The following is a 21,257-nucleotide window of genomic DNA, read 5'->3' as shown; positions in this document are numbered from 1 at the left end:
AGTATGTGTTTGCAGACCAGACCCTCTTTTCAGGGAAGTTTACCGCGTCCCTGAGATCCAAATCAGAGATGTCACCACAAGATGAAGAGCCTAGTTCAACTTTCAGTCTACTATCCATTTCTGCTCTTTCATGTGAGTACAAATGATGTCACAGCAAGAAGTCTGAGATCAATCAAAAGAGACTTCAGAGTCCTGGGAAGACTGCTAACATAGTCAGGAGCACAGGTAGTATTTTCCTCAATCCTCCCAGTAATGGGGTAAGACCTTGGAAGAAATAGGCAACCCCAGGATATCAATACCTGTCTCCAGGACTTGTGCCGCTGCCAAAACTTTGTGTTTTCAAACCATAGAAGAGCCTTTGAGAGATAAGGTATGTTGCGGCCTGACAGGACCCACTTGTACCTATGTGGAAAATGGGTCTTTGGGTGTAAGCTGGCGGGCTGATCAAGACGGCTTTAAACTAGAACTTTAGATGGCAGAAGGGGATACAAACAGATTGCTGTAGGTAAGCCAAGGTTTGACATGGCATTTCCAGCTGGTGGCAATCTTAGTGGAAATATTTACAGTGCTCCTGGGAGCATGGAGGCCTCAGGAGTGTACCTGAAATTCTTGTACACCAACACACACAATATGAGAAAAAAACAGGATGAACTAGAAGAGTTTGTCAACTCCCAGAGCTACGATATCATTGGTATTATTGAGACTTGGTGGAATGACTGCCACAGTTGGAGTGCTGGGATGGAGGGCTACAAGGCTGTGTTCAGGAGGGATAGGCAGGGCAGGTGAGGTGGAGGTGTCGCACTATACAAAAGGGAGAGGTTTGACTGCACAGCCCTTACAATTAGTGAGTATGTGGTTGAGAGCCTCTGGGTAAGTATTAGGGGGATGGAAAACAAAGGAGATGTTGTACCAGGTGTCAACTACTGACAGCCCAGCCAGGATGTAAGCACTGAAGAGTTAGTCTAAAGGCAATTAGGAGAAATTTCTGGATCAGCACCCCTTGCCCTTATGGGAAATTTCAACTTCACAGACATCAACTGGGAATTCATACTGCTATGATGAGTAGGTCTTGGAAATTCTTGAAGTTTGTGGGAGGGAACTTCTTGTGACAGGTAGTCAGTGAGCCGACTAGGAAAGATGCGCTCCTAGACTTGCTATTTGTGAACACAAAAGGACTTGTGGGGAATGTGATGGTAGGTGCCTGTCTTGGCCACAGTGATCATGAAATGGTTGAGTTTAAAATTTTCAGTGTACTGAGAAAAAAGAACAGAAGAGTTGCTACTATGGACTTCAGGAGAGCAAACTTTAAGCTATTCAGAGAGCTATTTAGCAGAGTACCCTAGGAATCTGCTTTTGAGAGAAAAACTCAGAAGTCCACAAGTGCTGGTCAGTCTTTAAGAACCACCTTTTAGAAGCACAAGAGCAGGCAATTCCACTGTGTCATAAGTCAAGCAAGTGGGGCAGAAGATCAGCTTGGCTGAACAGGGGAGTCCTCATAGAGCTCAAGAGGAAAAAGGAATTGTATGGTCTCTGGAGGCACGGTCAGGCTTCTCAGGAGGAGTATAGAGCTGTGGTTTGTTTATGCAAGAAGACGACACATAAGGCCAAAGCTCAATTGGACTTGAAATTGGCCAGTGTTGTTTTAGATAACAAGAAGGGCTTTTTTAACTATGTTAGCAAGAGGAAGTCTAAAGAAAACATTGGACCAATACTTGCTGAAGATCATTGTCTGACTAATACAGATGAAGAAAAAGTGGAGGCATTCAATGTGTTTTTTGCCTCAGTCTTTAACACTATTGATAGACCTTGGGCTGCCTGGTCCCCTGAGTCAGAGTACCATGAGTGTGGGAACAGTGACTTTCCATTTATGGACACTGAAACTGTAAGGGACTGGTTGTATCAGCTGAATGTTCACAAGTCCATGGATTTGATGGGATTCATCCCAGAGTACTGAAGGAGCTAGCATATGTTATGGCAGGACCCCTCTCAATCATCTACCAAAGCTCTTGGGAATCTGGGGAGGTCCCTGCTGACAGGAGGCTAGACAATGTTATTCCAATTTTCAAGAAGGGTGTGAAGGAAGACCCAGGAATCTACAGACCTGTTTATCTAACCTCAGTTCCTGGAAAAATTATGGAGGTCATACTGACTACTGTTGGAAGGCATTTAAAGAATAATGCAATCATCAATCACCGTCAACATAGGTTCACTAAAGTCCTGTTTAACTAATTTGATATCATTCTAGGATAAGGTCACCCACCTAGTGGATGAAATGAAGGCAGTGGATGTAGTTTTTCTGGATTTTAGTAAGGGTTTTGATACTGTCCCTCACAGCATCCTTCTGGACAAGTTGTCCAACTGTGGGATGTGTCATGGTGTGCTGGGTGGAGAACTGTCTGAACAGCAGGGCTTAAAGGGTTGTAGTGAATGGGGCTACATCTGACTAGCAACAGGTCACCAGCGGTGCTCCTCAGGGTTCAATTCTAGGGCCAGTTCTATTTAATATATGTATCAACAATGTGGATGCAGGAATTGAATGAAACATTCAAAACCAAAGTTTGCTGATGATACCAAATTGGGAGGTGATGTTGACTGTCTTGGAGGGACAAGAGGCTTTGCAGAGGGATCTAGACAGGTTGGAGCATTGGGCAATGATTAATGGGATGAAATCTAACAAGTCCAAATGCTGGATTCTGCGCCTAGGATAGAGTAACACTGGGCACAGGTATAAACTGGGATAGGAGCTGCTGGCGAGCAGCCCTGCAGGAAGGGATCTGGGGGTGCTGGCTGGCAGCAGGCTCAATACGAGTCAGCTCTGTGCCCTGGCAGCCAAGGGGGCAAACAGCATCCCGGGGTGCATCAAACACAGCATAACCAGCCGCTCAGGAAAGGGGATCATCCTGCTGTATTCAGTGTTGGTGCAACCTCGCCTTGAGTACAGTGTGCAGTTCTGGGCCGCGCCATTTAAGAAGGGTGTGAAGGTCCTTGAATGCGTCCAGAGGAGGGCAACAAAGCTGGTGAAAGAGCTGGAAGGAATGTCCTATGCGGAGCAGGTAAGGACTTTGGGCTTCTCTAGTTTGGAGAAAAGGAGGCTGAGCGGTGACCTTGTTGCTCTCTACAACCTCCTGAAGAGAGGAAGTGGAGAGGGAGGTGCTGATCTCTTCTCCCTGGTATCAGACATGTGGGAATGTATCAAAGTTGCATCAGTAAGGGGAAGTTTAGATTGGATATTAGAAAGCATTTCTTTAAACAAGAAGATGGTCAACCACTGGAATAGGATTCCTAGGGAGGTGGCCAATGTCCCAAGCCTGTCAGTGTTTAAGAGGCTTTGGACAATGCCCTTAATAACATGTTTTGACTTGGTCAGCCCTGAATTGCTCAGGTAGTTGGACTAGACGATCATTGTAGATCCCTTCCTACTGAAATAGTCTCCTCTCCTCTCCTCCTCCTCTCCTCCTCCTCTCCTCTCCTCTCCTCTCCTCTCCTCTCCTCTCCTCTCCTCTCCTCTCCTCTCCTCTCCTCTCCTCTCCTCTCCTCTCCTCTCCTCTCCTCTCCTCTCCTCTCCTCTCCTCTCCTCTCCTCTCCTCTCCTCTCCTCTCCTCTCCTCTCCTCTCCTCAAGAATTCCAGGTGCTTTTGCTTTCAGCAAACAGTTTTGACCTGTTGTAAACACCAAATGGTCAGTCTTGGCACCGAGGTAGCCTGGGGTAGCCTCAGCTTTCAGAAATGGGAAAGTCTGTCTCTGTGATGCTAGTGGCTGCCTTCCTTGGTCATACGCTAGTGCACCGGGCGGTTGGGTAAGCTCATAGCACAGATGGGTGAGGGCATCCTCCCTCACCAGAGTTCTGAGAGCTTCCTTCCTCTGCCCTTGTTGTAGGCCAATCTTCTCTACTGCTGTCTTCTGTTTATGGTTTTGGTTATTTGTAGTGCCCGCACACATACTTCTGCAACTGCTATCAGCAGGGAGCCAGATATTTACACCCCTTAAGTCTTCTGCAAGTGATGTTGTTACCATTTCCTCAATTTTGCTCTCCATTTCTCGTTGTGGTTCTTTTCGTACATCTGTCTACATCAGTTTGAAGAGTCAACTGATATATTACAAAAATTGAGCAACTCATCTTATGTCTTTGATAATTTCCTGGGTAAATTATGCAATGTTACACCAAATGTCGTATTAGCCGTGAATATGTGGGATTGAGAGTTCTGCTCTATTGTAAATTGTATTCTTTGCCCACAGAAGTGGAAAAATACATGCATTGTTACGAGGGGGTCGTCCCCCAGCACGTGACACAGTAGGAAGTACTTTTCTGCTTTCAGTTACTTTTCTTTTCAGAGGAGACAGAAGAAAGTTTGCAAAACGTCTGAGGGAAACCTGAACTTTTAAAATCAGTAAATCAGTGACTCCCTGTGCCTCTCAAAATCAAATTATAATTTGATTATATAGGTTCTGGACTGCTGAGTTTCCCTGCCTTTACCCCCACCTTTTGAAGGGAAATATTGCTGTATTTTGCTTCCCACATTTCTTAGGTGGAAAAGAAAAAAAGGCAAAAACTGCTCCATGTTCCTATTAGCATTCAGCTAAAGTTGCAGTTTCACTCTGCACGGAATTGAAACTCGCATGCTCCTGGCTGGGTGAAAGCGAGTTCCTAATATGAAAAAAATAAAATCAGTCTAGTCCCAAAGGAAAGGCAAAGCATCGGTGCAGCTATTAAAATTTCTGAAGTTTGTAGGTATAGACTGCAAGGAAGATCTCCAAATACACTGAGCACCTGTCGAAAGTTACAGGGTTGGGTGACTGGCCGCTGCGTTTTAGAAAACCTACTTACAACCAACGCGAGTGGGCATTAAGCATCTCGTGTTTAAAGCGATCTTCCAGTGTCATATGCCAGGAATGTGGTCAGGTGCGTGAAGAAACCAACTTTTGTGCCAAGTCATTCTCTTATTTCACAAATAATTAGGCACGTTTGCTTTACAAAAATGTGAATAACTATAAATGCGTGGAAGCTAACTTTCCCTTCTGGTGTGTACTGGGTTTGCATGGCAAGGTGTTGGTAGTGGTGGGGGCTACAGGGGTGGCTTCTGCCAGGAGCTGCCTGAAGCTTGCCCTGTGTCCGACAGAGCCAGTGCCAGCCGGCTCCGAGATGGACCCACCGCTGGCCAAGGCCGAGCCCATCAGTGACGGTGGCAGCGCCTCTGGGGTGACAGATTTAAGAAGGGGGGAAAAAAACGCACCACGCAGCATTTGCACCTGGAGAGAGGAGTAAGAAAATGTGAAACAGCTCTGCAGACACCAAGGTCAGTGAAGGAGAAGGGGCAGGAGGTGCTCCAGGTGCCAGAGCAGAGATTCCCCTGCAGGCCATGGTGAAGACCACGGTGGAGCAGATCTCCACCTGCAGGCCATGGAGGTCTCCACAGCAGAGCATGTGGATGCTTGAAGGAGGCTGTGACACTGTTGGAAGCCCATATGGGGGCAAGTTTGCTGGCAGGTCTTGTGACCCTGTGGGGTGTCCACCCTAGTGCCGTCTGTTGCTGAAATACTGCACCCCATGGAAGTTCGTGTAGAACTGCAGCCAGTGGGAAGGACTCAAGCTGTAGATGTTCACGGAGAACTGTCTCTTGTGGGAGGGACCCCACGCTGGAGCAGGGGAAGAGTGTGAGGAGTCCTCCCCTAAGGAGAAAGGAACGGCAGAAAACAACGTGTGATCAACTCACTGCAACCCCCCATTCCTTGTCCCCCCGTAGCTGCTCAGGGGGGAGGTGATAGAGAAATCGGGAGTGAAGTTGAGCCTGGGAAGAAGGGAGGAGTGTGGTGAAGGTGTTTTAAGCTTTGGGTTTAGATCTCATTATCCTCCTCTGATTTGATTGGCAATAAATTAATTTATTTCCCCAAGTCGAGTCTGTATTGCCCATGATGGCAATTGCTGACTGATCTCTCCCCGTCCTTATCTCCACCCACAAGCTTCTTGTTATAGTTTCTCTCCCCTGCCCGGTTGGGGAGGGGGTGATAGAGTGGCTTTGGTGGGCACCTGGTGTCCAGCCAAGGTCAAGCGACCACGTGGTGGCATACAATCTGTGAAATATTTGGAGTGGAATAACTAATGTAGGGTGTGTGCAATGAAGGTTTTCCCCCTACCAGAAAAGCACTGGATGGCCTTGCAGAGTGCAGCACGATTTTAATGAGATGTCTGCATTAGTTATAATAACCCCCAATGAAAGCCTCGGCGCATCCTGCATGAAAAGAAAAATCCAGTTACCAGGAAATAGCAGAGGAATCGTACTTTATTACAGTGCTACTAGTACTCAGGCACAAAGGTGAGCTATATAGTCCTGAACCTATACTGAATTAATGAGCCCTTTCCTAGCCCTTGATTGAAACGGTAATGATGCTGTACGCTTTCTTGGTTTTGTTTATGTCTGTATGACTCCACCAGGAAAACCAGGGGATTTTAAAGTATGATTGCAAATTCTTTCCCTGTTCATTCTTCAGGTTCCAGTCTTCCGAAATGAGTTGCTCAGCTCCACCACAGTCAGAGAAATTATGAACTGCTATTTAAAATGTAAAGAAGAATGCGTAGGGAAAGAAGACTTGAAACTAAAATACCCAATACCTAGTAAATATCCTAACCATTGAACTAGTCTGTCCGGCTAAGCGCAGAAACTTCTAAGTAAGGAACTCTCAAAAAGGCACCATGTTCCGTGAAATTCTGGGTTGTCACCAGCTTAAGTCTATCCACGTCATGTGTAACTTGGTCCCTTCTACACTCTCCCATGCAGTTTTTACTTTTTTGTATGCTGTTTCCTATGTCCTTGCCACTACCTTTTTTTTCATGGTTTATTTTGGTTCTCTTCCCCAAAGTCCCATTTACTTAGTAGACATTTCTTCCACAAAGTATTCAGCTTAAGAGATTTCTCCCATTTCTTGAAGGTATTTGCAGCAGAAATAAGCCCCAAATAATAAGAACAAAACCAACAGCAACATCAACAACAACAAAATAGTAATAGTAATAATAACAACAACGACTATACTTCCAAATCTGAAGTGTTGTTAACATCAGTTAACAATTCCTGTCTCTCTGTGCAGCTTACACTAAAAAGGGGGTGGGGGAGGCAGGAAGAATGAACTTCTGCAAATCTTGGTTGTCTGAAGTGAATGTTACCTTATGTAGCACATTTGTCTCCCAGCTGGCTGATCTTACACTATGTCGCCAAGTATTTTGCAATTGACCTCCTTTGGGGTTCCCCATGGCTTGAATGTTCATCTGCTTGGAGTACGTCTTATTACAGTTCTTTATGGTATGACACTGTAGCTAGATAAAATACACGGTTTAAAATGAAAACCAAGTTCAAAAGTAGCAATAAGGAGAGAAAATTAGAGCACATGAGACCAAAAGGAAAAAAACCCACCCTTTTGTCACAAGAGCACATGGATGTATGAGTAATGTGAGAATTTGTTTAAAAAGGAAAAAATAAGTACTGAGTACTCAGTTATTTTTATGGGGTGTGGAGGAGTAAATGAGGTACTGTTGTTTTAATTTTAAGTACAAATGTTTGAGGAAGTAGGTTGCAGCGGTTGTTTCACATTTAATTGTTTCTGAAGTCGCAGTCCAGCTGAAAAGTAGTGGTTACTGCTGTTGTCTTGAGTGAGTTATGTCATGTTATACTCTCCTCTGCACCTGAGCTGTTCCAGTGGGGACCTCTTCTATGCTGTTTTCTTCTGCTCTGATTTACGATCTCCTCCAGTGACAAATCTGCCAGACCTGGAAGCAACACAGAAAATGGTAGGTTAAACTTTTGTTTTAAGTTTGCTCTTAGACCTCGTTGACCGGAACTGTTGTGGGACACTTTCAAGAACATAATCTCCTTTTCTGCTTTCTAAATATGCCAATTTACTATTGTGGTTAGAAGCTGCAATACGTAATGACAGGAAAGGAAAGCATTTCTTTGTAATAATACTAACTGGCTGGCATCTATTTCTACTGCTCTGCTACAGGACAAGTATAGTAATGTCTTTTCTAAGTGCTATAACTTCTGAGTTGTTCTTTCTTCTCAGCCTTTCCCCCTTTCACCTTTTAAAATACATATGGAACACCTACGGGAAAACTTCCTTCAGGAACACCTAGCTGTGTTGTTGCTGAATATTTGGTGAATACCCTAAATCATTAAGGGTTTGTGCACGTGTCAGTTCATATCAGCAGATCAGTGCTTTTGAACTTCTGACAAAGCCACGAGCAGATCCCAGAGAAGAGGACAGTTCACATGCGTACTCGAGCTGCACTTTTAAATGAGCTTCTCATTGCAAAGAGGTTGCACAAGTCAGCGTTGCTTGTTTCTTCTAATTAGAACAGTCTTTTTTTATGTGTTCTGGTACTATAACAGGCACAAGGGTACTGGGAAACAGGAATATATGCAAAGAATTGAAGCACAAGGATGGTAGGAGCCTGGCTGGCTCTGCAACAACACTTCGGTTCCTAAAACTTCTGCAATACGAGAGAGTTCAAAATCTGAGCATTGCGAACGTCTCAAAAGGCATTGTTTGGCTTCTTAAGAAATGTACAAACAGTTTTGTGAAGACTTTTAAGTCCCAGATTCATTGCACCTAATTTTAGTCACCTAAACCTGCAGTGTTAGTCTCTGCTTGGTGTGTGGTCAGGCAGAGCTCCCTCCATGTTCAGAGCTGAGCGGCGCCTACAGAGGAGCCTCTCTCTCCTCTCCTCGCTCCTGCTCTCTCTTTAATGCCAGTGCAGCTCGGGTTAATGGCAACAAATTGAGGAACTTGAGTAAGTGCCTAAAATTAGGTGCCTGAGTGCAGTGACAAAATATGAGTTCATGTAGAAAGTTTATAGTGTTCTAGACTGCAATTTCACCTTGCCCAGGTCCTACACTAGTGCTTGGACAGTGGGTTTTAATTTGGTTTAACAAATCATTAAAGGTTGATTCTAATTAACTTTTCCTCAAAAGCAGCAATTCTGTGGTTTGACTCCCAGTTAGCAGCAGAGGTTTTCCTTCCTTCTTTTAAAGGAAGACAGGCTTCTGGAGTTTGATCCATGGCAGTTGTCAGTATTTCCCTTGGTGGCCGCAGGAACTGTGTCTGTGGCTGGAGAAAGTTGGCACTTCATGGTCTGCTGTGGTATCCATCAACAGATAAAGGTAAATGGCATCCACATGATGGAGCGATGTGTCCTACAGCGCAGACAGTCTCTGAGGTTTCCCTGCCACCTCTCTGCCGTGCTCCATGGGCATCTGCTTTGGCTAACAACCCTGGCCCCTGAGTGACATTGCTCTGGGAAAGCAAGAGGTGGAGGTAGGCAGGAGCTGGGGCACCATGCACTCTTCAGTTTTTCATCAGGCTTCCTTTCTCCAGTTCTATCCACTGCCTCCAAGAAAAAGGCACAATCACTTTTCATCTTGTCTTACATTTTGCTGTTTACAACCCAGTTAAAAGAAATAGTATATAATAGTCTAATAAAGTCTTTTACATGCAGAATATGGTGTGTCCCTTGGAAAAGAAGGAAGGCGAATATTTACAAGAATATATCCAAATTTTTCTTCTGCAATGTCCTTTTTCATTCAAAGACAGACCTTCAGTTTTCCATGTAATTAATATCAATGGTAGAGCCCTTGCTTCTCCCTCCCATACCCCTGCCCATATTAGTGGAGAAAAAAGAGTTCTAAAAAAAAACTTGGATGGTAGAAGGAAATTAATGCATTTTATCTTTTCCAAATTAGCTCCCTACTTACTCTGATTATTCTAATTCATCATTTTCATCCAAGTGGTTGTCTACATCAGTAAATCAGAAAAGTTAATCATCCTCTAAAGTTGATTGGTTAGACCATACTGAAGACACTGGTGAACTGTTTTTTTTCTGAGGAGCTGCTGAAAAGAGGAAAGCACCATAGCACTTCCTGGTGATGGGAAGGGAAATCATGGTAGAGGAAAGTCTGTGGTATAGTAGACTACCAGGTTACCAATACAAATCTCACGTGACAATACACTGAATTAAAAGTCTGCAGTGGACTTCTACGTTTTTCCTTCCCTACTGAAGCTTTGTATTCAAAAGCTGACTGAGCAAATCCCCAAAGTGACTCCATATGGCTGTTGAATCTAGAGAGCAGAAGTGCGGTGCTGTGTGAGCCTTGATCTGGCTTCTCTCACACTTGCTGCCCTGCTAGTCACTATAGGACTCCTCCAGATACACAGGTGCATAGGTAGACTTAGCATAGTTACCTAAGGTAATGCAAAAACACAAAGTTATACAGGGGACACAATGATCTAAGTAAACAGAGCATATAACAGGAAGCCTCAATTAATCTCCAAGTCTGTGTCACCTACAAGGCAAGTCTTAGGCAACACTCAATAGGCTTTTCACATATTGCTTGAGCAGACCTTTGTATGTTCTTGCGTCCCAGCTAAAGAGAAAAAACATTTCTATGTAGCTTGAACACTTAACCTAATAATCTGATTTTCAGCTGCTTAACTGGGTATTAACATGTAGTCAATATTACTCCATGCATAACTCATCCTGGTTGTTTAGAGCATTCTGTGTGCCATGCATCTCCAAGCCTTCAACATGGAGGTTTTTTTAGGGACAAATGATGATGATTATTGTGGGGTTTATTGTCTTTAAATCTCTTGACCAGCAGCAGACACGGGCAGCTAAGCAGCTGTACCAGGCACCAAAATGGTCATGGTCCCTCTGCCAGCACTGGGCAAGCCAACGCTGGCAGCCTGCTTGCCTGGCTGGCTGCCTCTGGCCAGAGGGACAGGGTTTCTTTGACACTGACTGCTGCTGAGGCAGGAACTAGTATGTTGTGACATACTGAAAGCTAATCGGTCTTCCCATAATACACACAAATCTATAAAGTAGGCAAGACCACAAAGAACTGACAGACAGAGAGCATATTTTAGAAGGTTCTTTCAATGCCTGTAGGATTTTGGCTCTGCTTATTTGCTGATTATTTAGTCCTTTATGGGATATGTTCAATCTTAAAATTGTCTTTGATTTTAATTTTTACACTTCGCATTGATACAGTGCCCTCTTGGACCTCTGTCCTTATTGCGCAGTGAAAATACAAGCTGGTATTAAACCATATGGAACTATATCCATTGACTGTCTTAGGTCAACCACACATCCATACTGACACTAGACACTCTTTCATGTGGGCACCAATGACATTGCAAGCTGGAACCTGGGCAGAATCAAGCAAGACTACAAAGCCCTGGGGGTGTGATTCAGAAGGATTGGTGCTCAGGTTCTCTTTTCCTGTTTTATCCATTAGACAAAAGTGCGCAGGCAGGAACAAATGCATCATGCAAATCAACACTTGGCTGCATTGCTGGCGCTTTCATCGGGGTTTTGGCTTTCATGATCATGGGACACTCTTTGATGACTATGACCTGTTAGGCAGAGATGGGATCCACCTGACTAGAAAACACAAAGGAATTCTTGTCAACAAGCCTGGGAGATGGGGTCCATGGTGGTGACACCTGTGAAGTCGAATTCAACAAGGTAAAAAGCCAAGCCAGTCAGAGCAGCAATAAATGCTCCTTAGACATCTCAGTGGGAGTAGGGGGTGGACATCCACACAGCAGCAAAGATGCAAGAGTTGTTGATGGGTTACTGTGGTGGGTTAACCTTGGCTAAATGCCAGATGCCCACCATAGCTGCTCTATCACTCCCCTCCCCAGGTAGACAGGGGAGAGAAAGTATAACAAGGAGCTTGTGGGTTGAGATAAGGATGGGGAGAGATCAATCAGCAATTACCATCACAGGCAAAACAGACTCAACTTGGAGAAATTAGTTTAATTTATTGCCAATCAAAACCAGAGCAGGATAATGAGAACTAAAACCAAATCTTAAAACACCATCCCCTCACTCTTCTCTTCTTCCTGGGCTCAACTTCACTCCTGATTTCTCTACCACCTCCCCCCTGAGCGTTGAAGGGGGACGGGAAATGGGGGTTGTGGTCAGTTCATCACACATTGTTTCTCCCGCTCCTTCCTCCTCAGGGGAAGGTCTCCTCACACTCTTCCCCTGCTCCAGCATGGGGTCCCTCCCACAAGAGTCAGTCCTCCATGAACTTCTACAGCATGAGTCCTTCCCACAGGCTGCAGTTCTTCATGAACTGCTCCAGCCTGGGCCTCTTCCACAGGGTCCTGTCCTTCAGGAACAGGATGCTCCAGTGTGGGTCCCCCATGGGGTCACAAGTCCTGCCAGCAAACCTGCTCCAGCCTGGGCTCCTCTCTCCCACAGGGTCAGAGACTCTATTGGGCATCCACCTGCACTGGTGTGGGGTCCTCCATTGGCTGCAGGTGGAGATCTGCTCCACAGTGGAGCTCCATAGACTGCAGGGGCACAGCCAGCCTCACCATGGGCTTCACCCTGGGCTGCAGGGGAATCTCTGCTCTGGCACCTGGAATACCTCCTCCACTCCCTCTTCACTGACCTTGGTGTCTGTAGAGTTGTTTTCACATGTTCTCACTCCTCTCTCCAGCCGCAAATGCTGCGTGCCAGTTTTTTGGGGGGCAAAAAAACTAGCACTGGCTCTGTAAATACGTCGTGACGTAAATACGTCATGCCAGAAGTGCTATCACCATTGCTGATTGATTGATAGGCTCGGCCTTGGCCAGCGGTGGATCTGTCTTGGAGCTGGCTGGCACTGGCTCTGTCGGTCACAGGGGGAGCTTCTAGCACCTTCTGGCAGAAGCCACCCCTGCAGCCCCCACCACTACCAAAACCTTGCCACACAAACCCAATACATTTATAAGCCACAGAAGCACCTGAAGAGAGTCATATAGTAATTAGGGGTTCTCCATGAAAAAAAGTTGGGAGGATCAATAGACAAGTGTTTCTACACCATACAGCATGGGCAACAAAGAGGAGGAGTTGGAAGCCATTGTGCAGCTAGGAAACTATGGTAGAGTTGCAGTCATAGCAACATGGTGGCATGATTCGCACAACTGGAGTGCTACAATGCGTGGCTATGAACTCTTCAGAAGGGATAGGCAAGGGAGGAGAGGCGCTGGGGTAACAGCAAGTGTTTTGCCTGTCTAGAGCTCGATGATGGGGTCAAGTGTTTATGGGTAAGAGTCAGGGGAAAGGCCAGAAAGGCAGCTATCATGGTGGGAGTCTGTTATAGACCACCCAACCAGGATGAAGAGACAGATCAAATATGCTATAAGCAGATGGGAGAAGTTTTACGATTGCTAGCCCTTGTTCTCATGGGGGACATCAACTTGTCACATGTCTGCTGGAAATACAATGCAGTGTATTGGAGAGGAAGCAGTCCAGGATGTTCCTGGACTGTGTGTAAGACAACTTCCTGACACAGCGGGTGAGTTTGCCAGCTAGGGAAGGCACCACGCTGGACCTGTTGTTTGCAAACAGAGAAGGACTTGTGGGTGATGAAATAGTTGGAGGCCGTCTTAGGCACAGGGGTCATGAAATGATAGAATTTTCAATTCTTGGAGAAGTAAGGAGAGGGGTCAGCAGAACTGCCATTTTTGTCTTCCAGAGTGCAGACTTTGGCCTGTTTAGGTGCCTGGTTGACAGAGTCCCTTGGGAGGCAGTTCTGAAGGGCAAAGGAGTCCAGGAAGGCTGGACATTGTTCAAGAAGGCACAGGAGCAGACTATCCCCATGTGCCAAAAGAAGAGCCAGCATGGAAGAAAACGAGCCTGGCTGAACGGAGTGCTTTGGCTAGAACTCAGGAAAAAAGAAGAGAGTTTATGACCTTTGGAAGAAGGGACAGGCAACTCAGGAGGACTACAAGGATGTTGTGAGACTGTGCAGGGAGAAATTTAGAAAGGCCAAAGCCCAACTAGAACTTAATCTGGCTACTGCCCTAAAAGACATAAAAAATGATTCTATAAATACATTCACAACCAAAGGAGGGCTAAGCAGAATCTTCATCCTTTACTGGTTGCAGGGGGAAACATAGTGACAAAGGCTGAGGAAAAGGATGATGTACTTAATGTACAGTACTTGCTGTACTGAGGCCTTTGCCTCAGCCTTTGATAGTAAGACCAATTGTTCTTGGGGTACCCAGCCCGCTGAGCTGGAAGACAAGGACGAGAGCAGAATGAAGCCCACGTAATCCGAGGGGAAATGGTTAGCAACCTGTTACACTTCTACATAGACACAGACAAGTCGACAGGGCGGGACGGGATCCACCCGAGGGTACTGAGGGAGCTGGTGGAAGTGCTCACCAAGCCATTTTCAGTCATTTACCAGCAGTCCTGGCAATCTGAGGAGGTCCCAGGTGACTGGAGGTCAGCAAATGTGACAGCTATCTGCAAGACGGGCCAGGAGGAGGATCCGGGGAACTACAGGCCCGTCAGCCTGCCCTCGGTGCTGGGGAAGGCTATGGAGCAGATCACCTTGCCACATGGCACGTCCAGGACAAGCAGGTCATCAGGCCCCATCAGTATAGATTTATGAAAGGCAGGTCCTGCTTGACTTACCTCATCTCCTTCTGTGACAAGGTGACCCGCTCAGTGGATGAGGCTGTGGATGTCGTTTACCCGGACTTTAGTAAAGCCTTTGACACCGTTTCCCCCAGTATTCTCCGGGAGAAACTGGTTGCTCATAGCTTGGACAGGCGTACTCTTCGCTGGGTCAAAAACCGGCTGGCTGGTCAGGCCCAAGGAGTGGTGGTGAACAAAGTTAAATCTGGTTGGAGGCCAGTCACTAGTTGTGTTCCCCAGGGCTCAGTACTGGGGCCAGTTCTCAGAAGAGCAACGAAGCTGGTGAATGGTCTAGAGCACAAGTCTTCTGAGGAGCACCTGAGGGTACTGGGGTTGTTTAGCTTGAAGGAAAGGACACTGAGGGGAGACCTTATCGCTTTCTACAGTTACTTGAAAGGAGATTATAGCAAGGTGGATGTTGGTCACTTTTCCCAAGTAACAGATGATAGGAGAAGAGGAAACAGCCTCAAGTTGCAACAGGGGAGGTTTAGGAATAATTTCTTCACCGAAAAGGTTGTCAGGCATTGGGAACAGGCTGGCCAGGGAAGTGGTGGAGTCACCATCCCTGAAGGTAAAAGATGTGTAGATGTGGTGTTTCGGGATGTGGTTTAGTGGTGGACTTGGCAGTGTTAGGTTAACGGTTGGACTCAATGATCTTAAGGGTCTTTTCAGACCTAAATTGTTCTATGATTACAGTCTGTATTTCTAAGAATCATTATGATAATGTGGAATTTGAATCAGGCACTCATAAGTTAGTGTGGTTTTTGAAATTTACACTAGCTTTTAAGCGACTATAGATTTTCTCTTTCATGCGTTTAAAAAATTAACTTTGCACATTTATGCTATTATACAATGGCAGCCTGCTGGATGTTTAACACTGCTTGTTTGCCCTTAAAAAGGAAAATTCACAGAGACATAGCCTTTAATGACTTGCCATGTCATTTTTTCAGTAGATTCTTTTTTTATGATTCATTATTTAGAGAGTGATCTTTATCTTAACACTACAATACTTAGTGATAAGAAATTAAAGAAAGCATTTGAGGAAACACCAACACATGCCTTCCCCAAACTTATAATACTACCTACACATCACAGTCTCTCGTGTGAGAGACAGGACTCCAGGTTAGCTGAATATTTGCTCTGACCCAGTACATGCCTGATATGATAGCATGTTCTCACTGCATTAAACTAATACCTCCCTATTTCCTTATTTTTAGGTATCTTGTGCGAAGATGTCCAGTGCATTACCTTTTGTCTTGCTCGTTTTATTTCCAACACTGCTGTCAGGAGCTTGGTTTCCCAAAAGTTTACCCTGTGATGTTAAAGCTTCTGAAGGCACTGTGACAGTGGACTGCACCGATCGGCGTCTCATGGAAGTCCCCAGAGGGATCCCTGCAAATGCTACCAACCTTACCCTGAGTATTAACCATATCCCCCATATCTATCCAACATCCTTTGACCATCTGGAAAACCTCGTGGAGATTGACTTCAGATGCAACTGTGTGCCTGTCAGAATGGGGCCCAAAGATAAAGTGTGCACCCAGAGACCAAAGATTGAGCATGGCAGTTTTGCTGCCCTGACAAGATTGAAGTCATTGTATTTGGATGCAAACCAGCTGTTGGAAATACCCCGGGGTCTTCCTACTACTTTAAGTCTGCTGAGCTTGGAAGCAAACAGTATCTTTTCAATCCAAAAATCCAATTTGTCAGAGCTAGGAAACATAGAAATGTTGTATTTGGGACAGAACTGTTACTATCGTAATCCATGCAATGTTTCATTTGAAATTGAAAAAACAGCCTTTCTGGAGCTGAAAAAATTAACAATACTATCCCTGAAGGCTAATAACTTAACTCAAATTCCACCCAATTTGTCATCCACCTTAAAGGAATTGTATATTTACAATAACATGATTCAAGTGATTCAAGAACAAGATTTAAGTGCCCTTCACAACCTAGAAATTCTTGATCTGAGTGGTAATTGCCCACGGTGCTATAATGCCCCATACCCTTGTATTCCCTGCCCCCAGAGCACAATTGAGATACATTCAAAGGCTTTTCATTCCTTGAAAAGTCTGAGAATTTTGCGACTCCACAGCAACTCTCTTCAGAGCATACCCAGCAGCTGGTTTAAAAACATGAGGAATCTCAAAGAGCTTGATCTATCCCAAAATTTCCTCATGAAGGAGATTGGAGATGCTCAGTTTTTGAAATTCATCCCCAGCCTTGTAGAGCTTGATCTGTCCTTTAATTTTGAACTAAAGGTGTATTCTCCATTCTTGAATCTGTCTAAGACATTTTCCTCCCTCTCTAACCTGGAAACCCTGAGGCTCAGGGGTTATGTCTTTAAAGAACTGAGAGAAGGAAATCTAGATCCACTACTCAGTCTTAGAAATCTAACAGTGCTGGATCTTGGGACTAATTTTATTAAAGTGGCTGACCTGAGAGTGTTCAAGGAGTTCCCAGCTCTTAAGCTCATAGACCTCTCAGTGAATAAAATTTCCCCTTCTTCAGGTGAAAGCAACTTCTATGCATATTGCCCGAATCCTAGCATTTCACTGGAGCAATTCAACAGGCCACTATTACAGGAGATGCATTATTTCAGGTATGATGAGTATGGGAGAAGTTGCAGGTCCAAAGACAAAGAGGCTGCTTCGTACCAATCTTCAGTTAAGGAAGAGTGCCTGGCATATGGAGAAACTCTGGATTTAAGCAGAAACAACGTATTTTTTATTAACCCCTCAGACTTCCATGGTCTTAGTTCCCTCAGATGCCTCAACTTGTCAGGTAATGCAATAAGTCAAACTTTAAACGGAAGTGAATTCTACTACTTGTCTGGATTGAAATATCTGGATTTTTCTAACAACAGGATTGACTTGCTATACTCAACTGCCTTCAAAGAGTTACAATTTTTAGAAGTTCTAGACCTGAGCAATAACCAACACTATTTCCTTGCAGAAGGTGTTACTCACATGCTCAGTTTTATGAAAAACTTGGCCTATCTGAAGAAGCTGATGATGAATGAGAATGAGATTTCTACCTCCACTAACACAGGAATGGAAAGCCCATCTCTTAAAATTTTAGAATTCAGAGGTAATCGTTTAGATGTGTTATGGATGGATGGGAATGCTAGATACTTGTCATTCTTCAAGAATCTGACCAGCCTGGAGCACCTGGATATTTCCTTCAACTCGCTCAGTTTTTTGCCTCATGGTGTTTTTGAAGCTATGCCTCCGGAGCTCAGGATCCTCAACCTAACCAACAACCGGATGAAGAGTTTCAACTGGGGAAGACTCCACTGTCTGAAGAAACTAGTAACTCTGGACCTCAGCAATAACCTTCTGGCTACTGTTCCCCAAGAACTGTCCAATTGCTCTTCAACGCTCCAGGAACTGATGCTCCGAAACAATCGCATTCAGCGGCTAACCAAACATTTTCTCAGAGGTGCTTTTAAATTGGAATACTTGGACCTCAGCTCAAACGCGATCCAAACAATTAAGAAATCTAGCTTCCCCGAAAATGTCATTAACCACCTGAGGGTGCTGCTTTTGCATGGCAATCCTTTCAAGTGCAATTGTGACGCCGTGTGGTTTGTTTGGTGGATCAATCAGACTCACGTGACTATTCCTCTTCTGGCCACAGACGTGACGTGTGCTGGTCCAGGGGCACATAAAGGAAGGAGCGTGGTTTTCTTGGATCTGTATACCTGTGAGCTGGACACCTCGTATTTGATCCTATATGCTCTGTCAGCTTCAACTGTCCTAGGCCTTATGGTGTTCACCGTGGCGAGCCACCTCTATTTCTGGGATGTGTGGTATAGTTACCATTACTGCGCCGCCAAGTTGAAGGGCTACCGGCGTTTATCTGTACCAGACGCTTGCTACGATGCTTTTGTTGCCTATGACAATGAAGATCCGGCTGTGAACGAGTGGGTGCTGACAGAACTGGTTGGAAGGCTAGAAGATCAAAAAGCCAGACAGTTCAATTTATGCCTGGAAGAAAGGGACTGGCTCCCAGGACAGCCAGTCTTTGATAACCTTTCCCAGAGCATTCAGCTGAGCAAGAAGACCATATTCGTGCTGACCAACAAGTATATTAAAAGCGGCAGCTTCAAGGCAACGTTTTACATGGCCCACCAGCGGCTTCTAGATGAAAAAATGGATGTCATCATCTTGATATTTCTTGAGAAGGTTTTGCAGAAGTCCCGGTATGTCCGCCTGAGGAAGAGGCTGTGCAGAAGTTCTGTCCTGGAATGGCCAAGTAACCCTCGGTCTCAGCCCTACTTCTGGCAGTGCCTGAAAAATGCAATAGCTACGAGCAATACCCTGGCTTACAACAAGCTTCTCCAAGAAACTGCTTAGCGCTACCCTTGCCTGTAAATATTGTAACGATGCACGGTGAGCAAAGGGTGCTAAACTGCACTGTGGAAGATAGATGGAATTGTGATAGTGTACCCCAAAATGACACACACAGCCCCCAAGCTGATAGTTGACTTGTTTTGCTATGACAAGATTGAACAGAAACTGTTGCCAGCACAGATGTTTAGCTGACATGCCCCTCGCTCGGCGCTGATTGCTGCACAGCAAGAGAAGATGCACTACCCACTGGAAGTCCCCCGTTTAGAACGGAATCACCACTTCCAGCTTGCAGTTCACTGGAGGCCTCCAGCATCTCCCGTGGTTGGGTCAAGGGTGGGCGAGACACTTGCTCGGCTTACTCTAGTACACAGACTGCCGGGAGGGGTTTGGCCGTGCCTAAAGTTGCTGCTGTTCAGATCACTCTTGGAGTAAACGTGACTTTACTAGAAAGTGACGGTTTCTGTATTTGGTGTATTTATGAAAAGCAAGAAGAGCATTTGCTGACACATTTGCCTCAGAAAATTCCCTAAGCAAAGCTCATGCTTTCATTTTTGGACTCGGGAACATGTTAGAATGGTTACCTTCTCATCTCGGGCTTACAGCTGCGGAGCCTGCCTGCTTCTGCCTGAGTGGGCAACAGCCCTAATTGCTGGGGGAAGGAAGTTCTGGTGGGACTGCTGCCAGGGTCTTGGATGTGCTACGGGAGCTCTCCTGCTGCTGCCTTGTCAAAATGCTCCTGAAGCTGAAGAGACTTTGAAGAACGTGTACGGGCTAAAGTAGGAGGGTATGTGAGAGACAGATTCAGAAGGGTTTGCAGGTTGTGGGTCAGAGGGAGCTGCAAGATAAAGGGAGTCCTTGTGCATGGAGCTCCTGCGTGGGAGCGAGGAGGGGGAGCAGGACCGCAGGTAGGCTGAGGGAGAGGCACGAGGCAGATGGAGAAAATCAAGTAAAACAAAGCAGAAGTGGGAAGAGACAAAGAAAGGAAGGTAAAGAGAAGAGAGGAGGAAAGAACATTTCCCACTGTTTCTTTAGCCGTGCTGTGGTGCTCCAGAGCAGCCTCAAGCCCTGCTTCACCTCCTTGTTCCCCAGGCGGGTCCCTCTCCCACACCAGCTGCTGGGGCTCTGCTAAAATCCTGAGCTGGGAACAGGTCTGACGGTAGAGACATCCTGAAAAAGGCAAGAAATACAGCTCAGAAACATAAACACTCGGGCCTGTTCCCCACTCTGGTTCACAGCGCAGCCTCACCAAACACGTGCCCGTATTTCAGCCCAAGCTTTTGGTAATGGCAGCCTGAGCCTCTGTGCGTGGCACGGCCGGGCTCTCTGCTTGCTGTGACGATCTCTGTTTTGGGAGCAGCGGTGCGCGCTCAGCTTGCCGGGCACTCCTGTCTGCAGCGCGTCCGGGCAGCTTCTCCCCTCCCTCTCAAAATCCTTCTTCTTTTCTGGCAGCTGGCCTCGGTGACAGCTCTGGCCGGCGGGGAGCCGGCACTCTTAACTGCTTTGGACGTACTGCAGTTATCATGCCCTGCTAGAATTCTCAATCTTGAGGTTTACACAATGGGTATAATGTAGAGTCAGGACCCTACAGCCCAGAAAGGCAAAGTTTTGGCTGTTTATGGTGCTAGTGTATGGGAACCCTTAGGAAACTGCCCTTAGCAATAAAGGAGCGAACAAGAGCTTGGAGGTATTGAAACTTATTTTTCCTAAGGCACAGGAGCTTTCAATCCCAACATGGAAGAAGTCGGGAAGGGGAGGCAGGAGGCCACCTTGCTTAAGCCATTACCTGTTAGCCAAACTAAAACACAAACACAAAATGCCTAGGCAGTGGAGGCAGGGATAAACATTCTGGGGATACTATAAGGATATGGCCTAGGAGTGCAGGGAGGGGATTAGGAAAGCTCCAAGCTGGAGCTGAACTTGCCTAGGGATGTAAAAAATAGCAAGTGTTCCTTCAGGTCTATAAAGCAAGAAAGATGAAAGAAACTGAACCCCCCCAATGAGTGAAATGGGAGACCTGGTTACAACTGACATAGGGAAGGCCGAGGTACTTTTTTGCCTCTGTCTTCACCATCAGGTGCTCTAGGCACACCACCCAATTCACAGAATCCAAAGGGATGGGGACAATGAAGATCCACCCACTATAGGAGAAGATCAGGTTCAAAACCATCTAAGGAACCTGTATGTGCACAAGTACATGGGACCTGATGAGATGGATCCATGGATCCCAAGGGAACAGGCAGATTAAGTTGCTAAGCCACTATCCATTATATTTTAGAAGTTGTGGCAGACTGGTGAAGTTCCCAGTGACTGGAAAATGGGAAACATAACCCCCATTTTTAAAAAGGGAAAAAGAAAGACCCTGGGAACTACAGGCCGGTCAGTAGTTCCGGTCTTGCTCTGTGCCTAGCAAGATCATGGAGCAGATCCTCCTGGAAATGGTGT

At 45.8% G+C, this 21,257-nt stretch overlaps 1 protein-coding gene across 1 annotated transcript; it reads left to right on the top strand.

Moving 5' to 3' along the window:
* Positions 1–579: 579 nt before the first annotated feature.
* Positions 580–19,230, top strand: LOC309416813 (toll-like receptor 7; the record flags this gene model as incomplete). The annotated part of the gene is made up of 3 exons (XM_082014179.1): positions 580–782; positions 1,678–1,882; positions 15,678–19,230. The coding sequence occupies 3 exons, from the start codon at positions 580–582 to the stop codon at positions 18,816–18,818; spliced, it is 3,549 nt and encodes a 1,182-aa protein (XP_081870305.1). The 3' UTR covers positions 18,819–19,230.
* Positions 19,231–21,257: the final 2,027 nt, after the last annotated feature.

This window comes from Phaethon aethereus (assembly GCF_964289735.1).
Source record: "Phaethon aethereus genome assembly, chromosome: 1".
Taxonomy (NCBI): Eukaryota; Metazoa; Chordata; class Aves; order Phaethontiformes; family Phaethontidae; genus Phaethon; species Phaethon aethereus.
The sequence above is the reverse complement of the archived record's forward strand: the minus strand, read 5'-3'. Positions and strand labels throughout refer to the sequence as shown.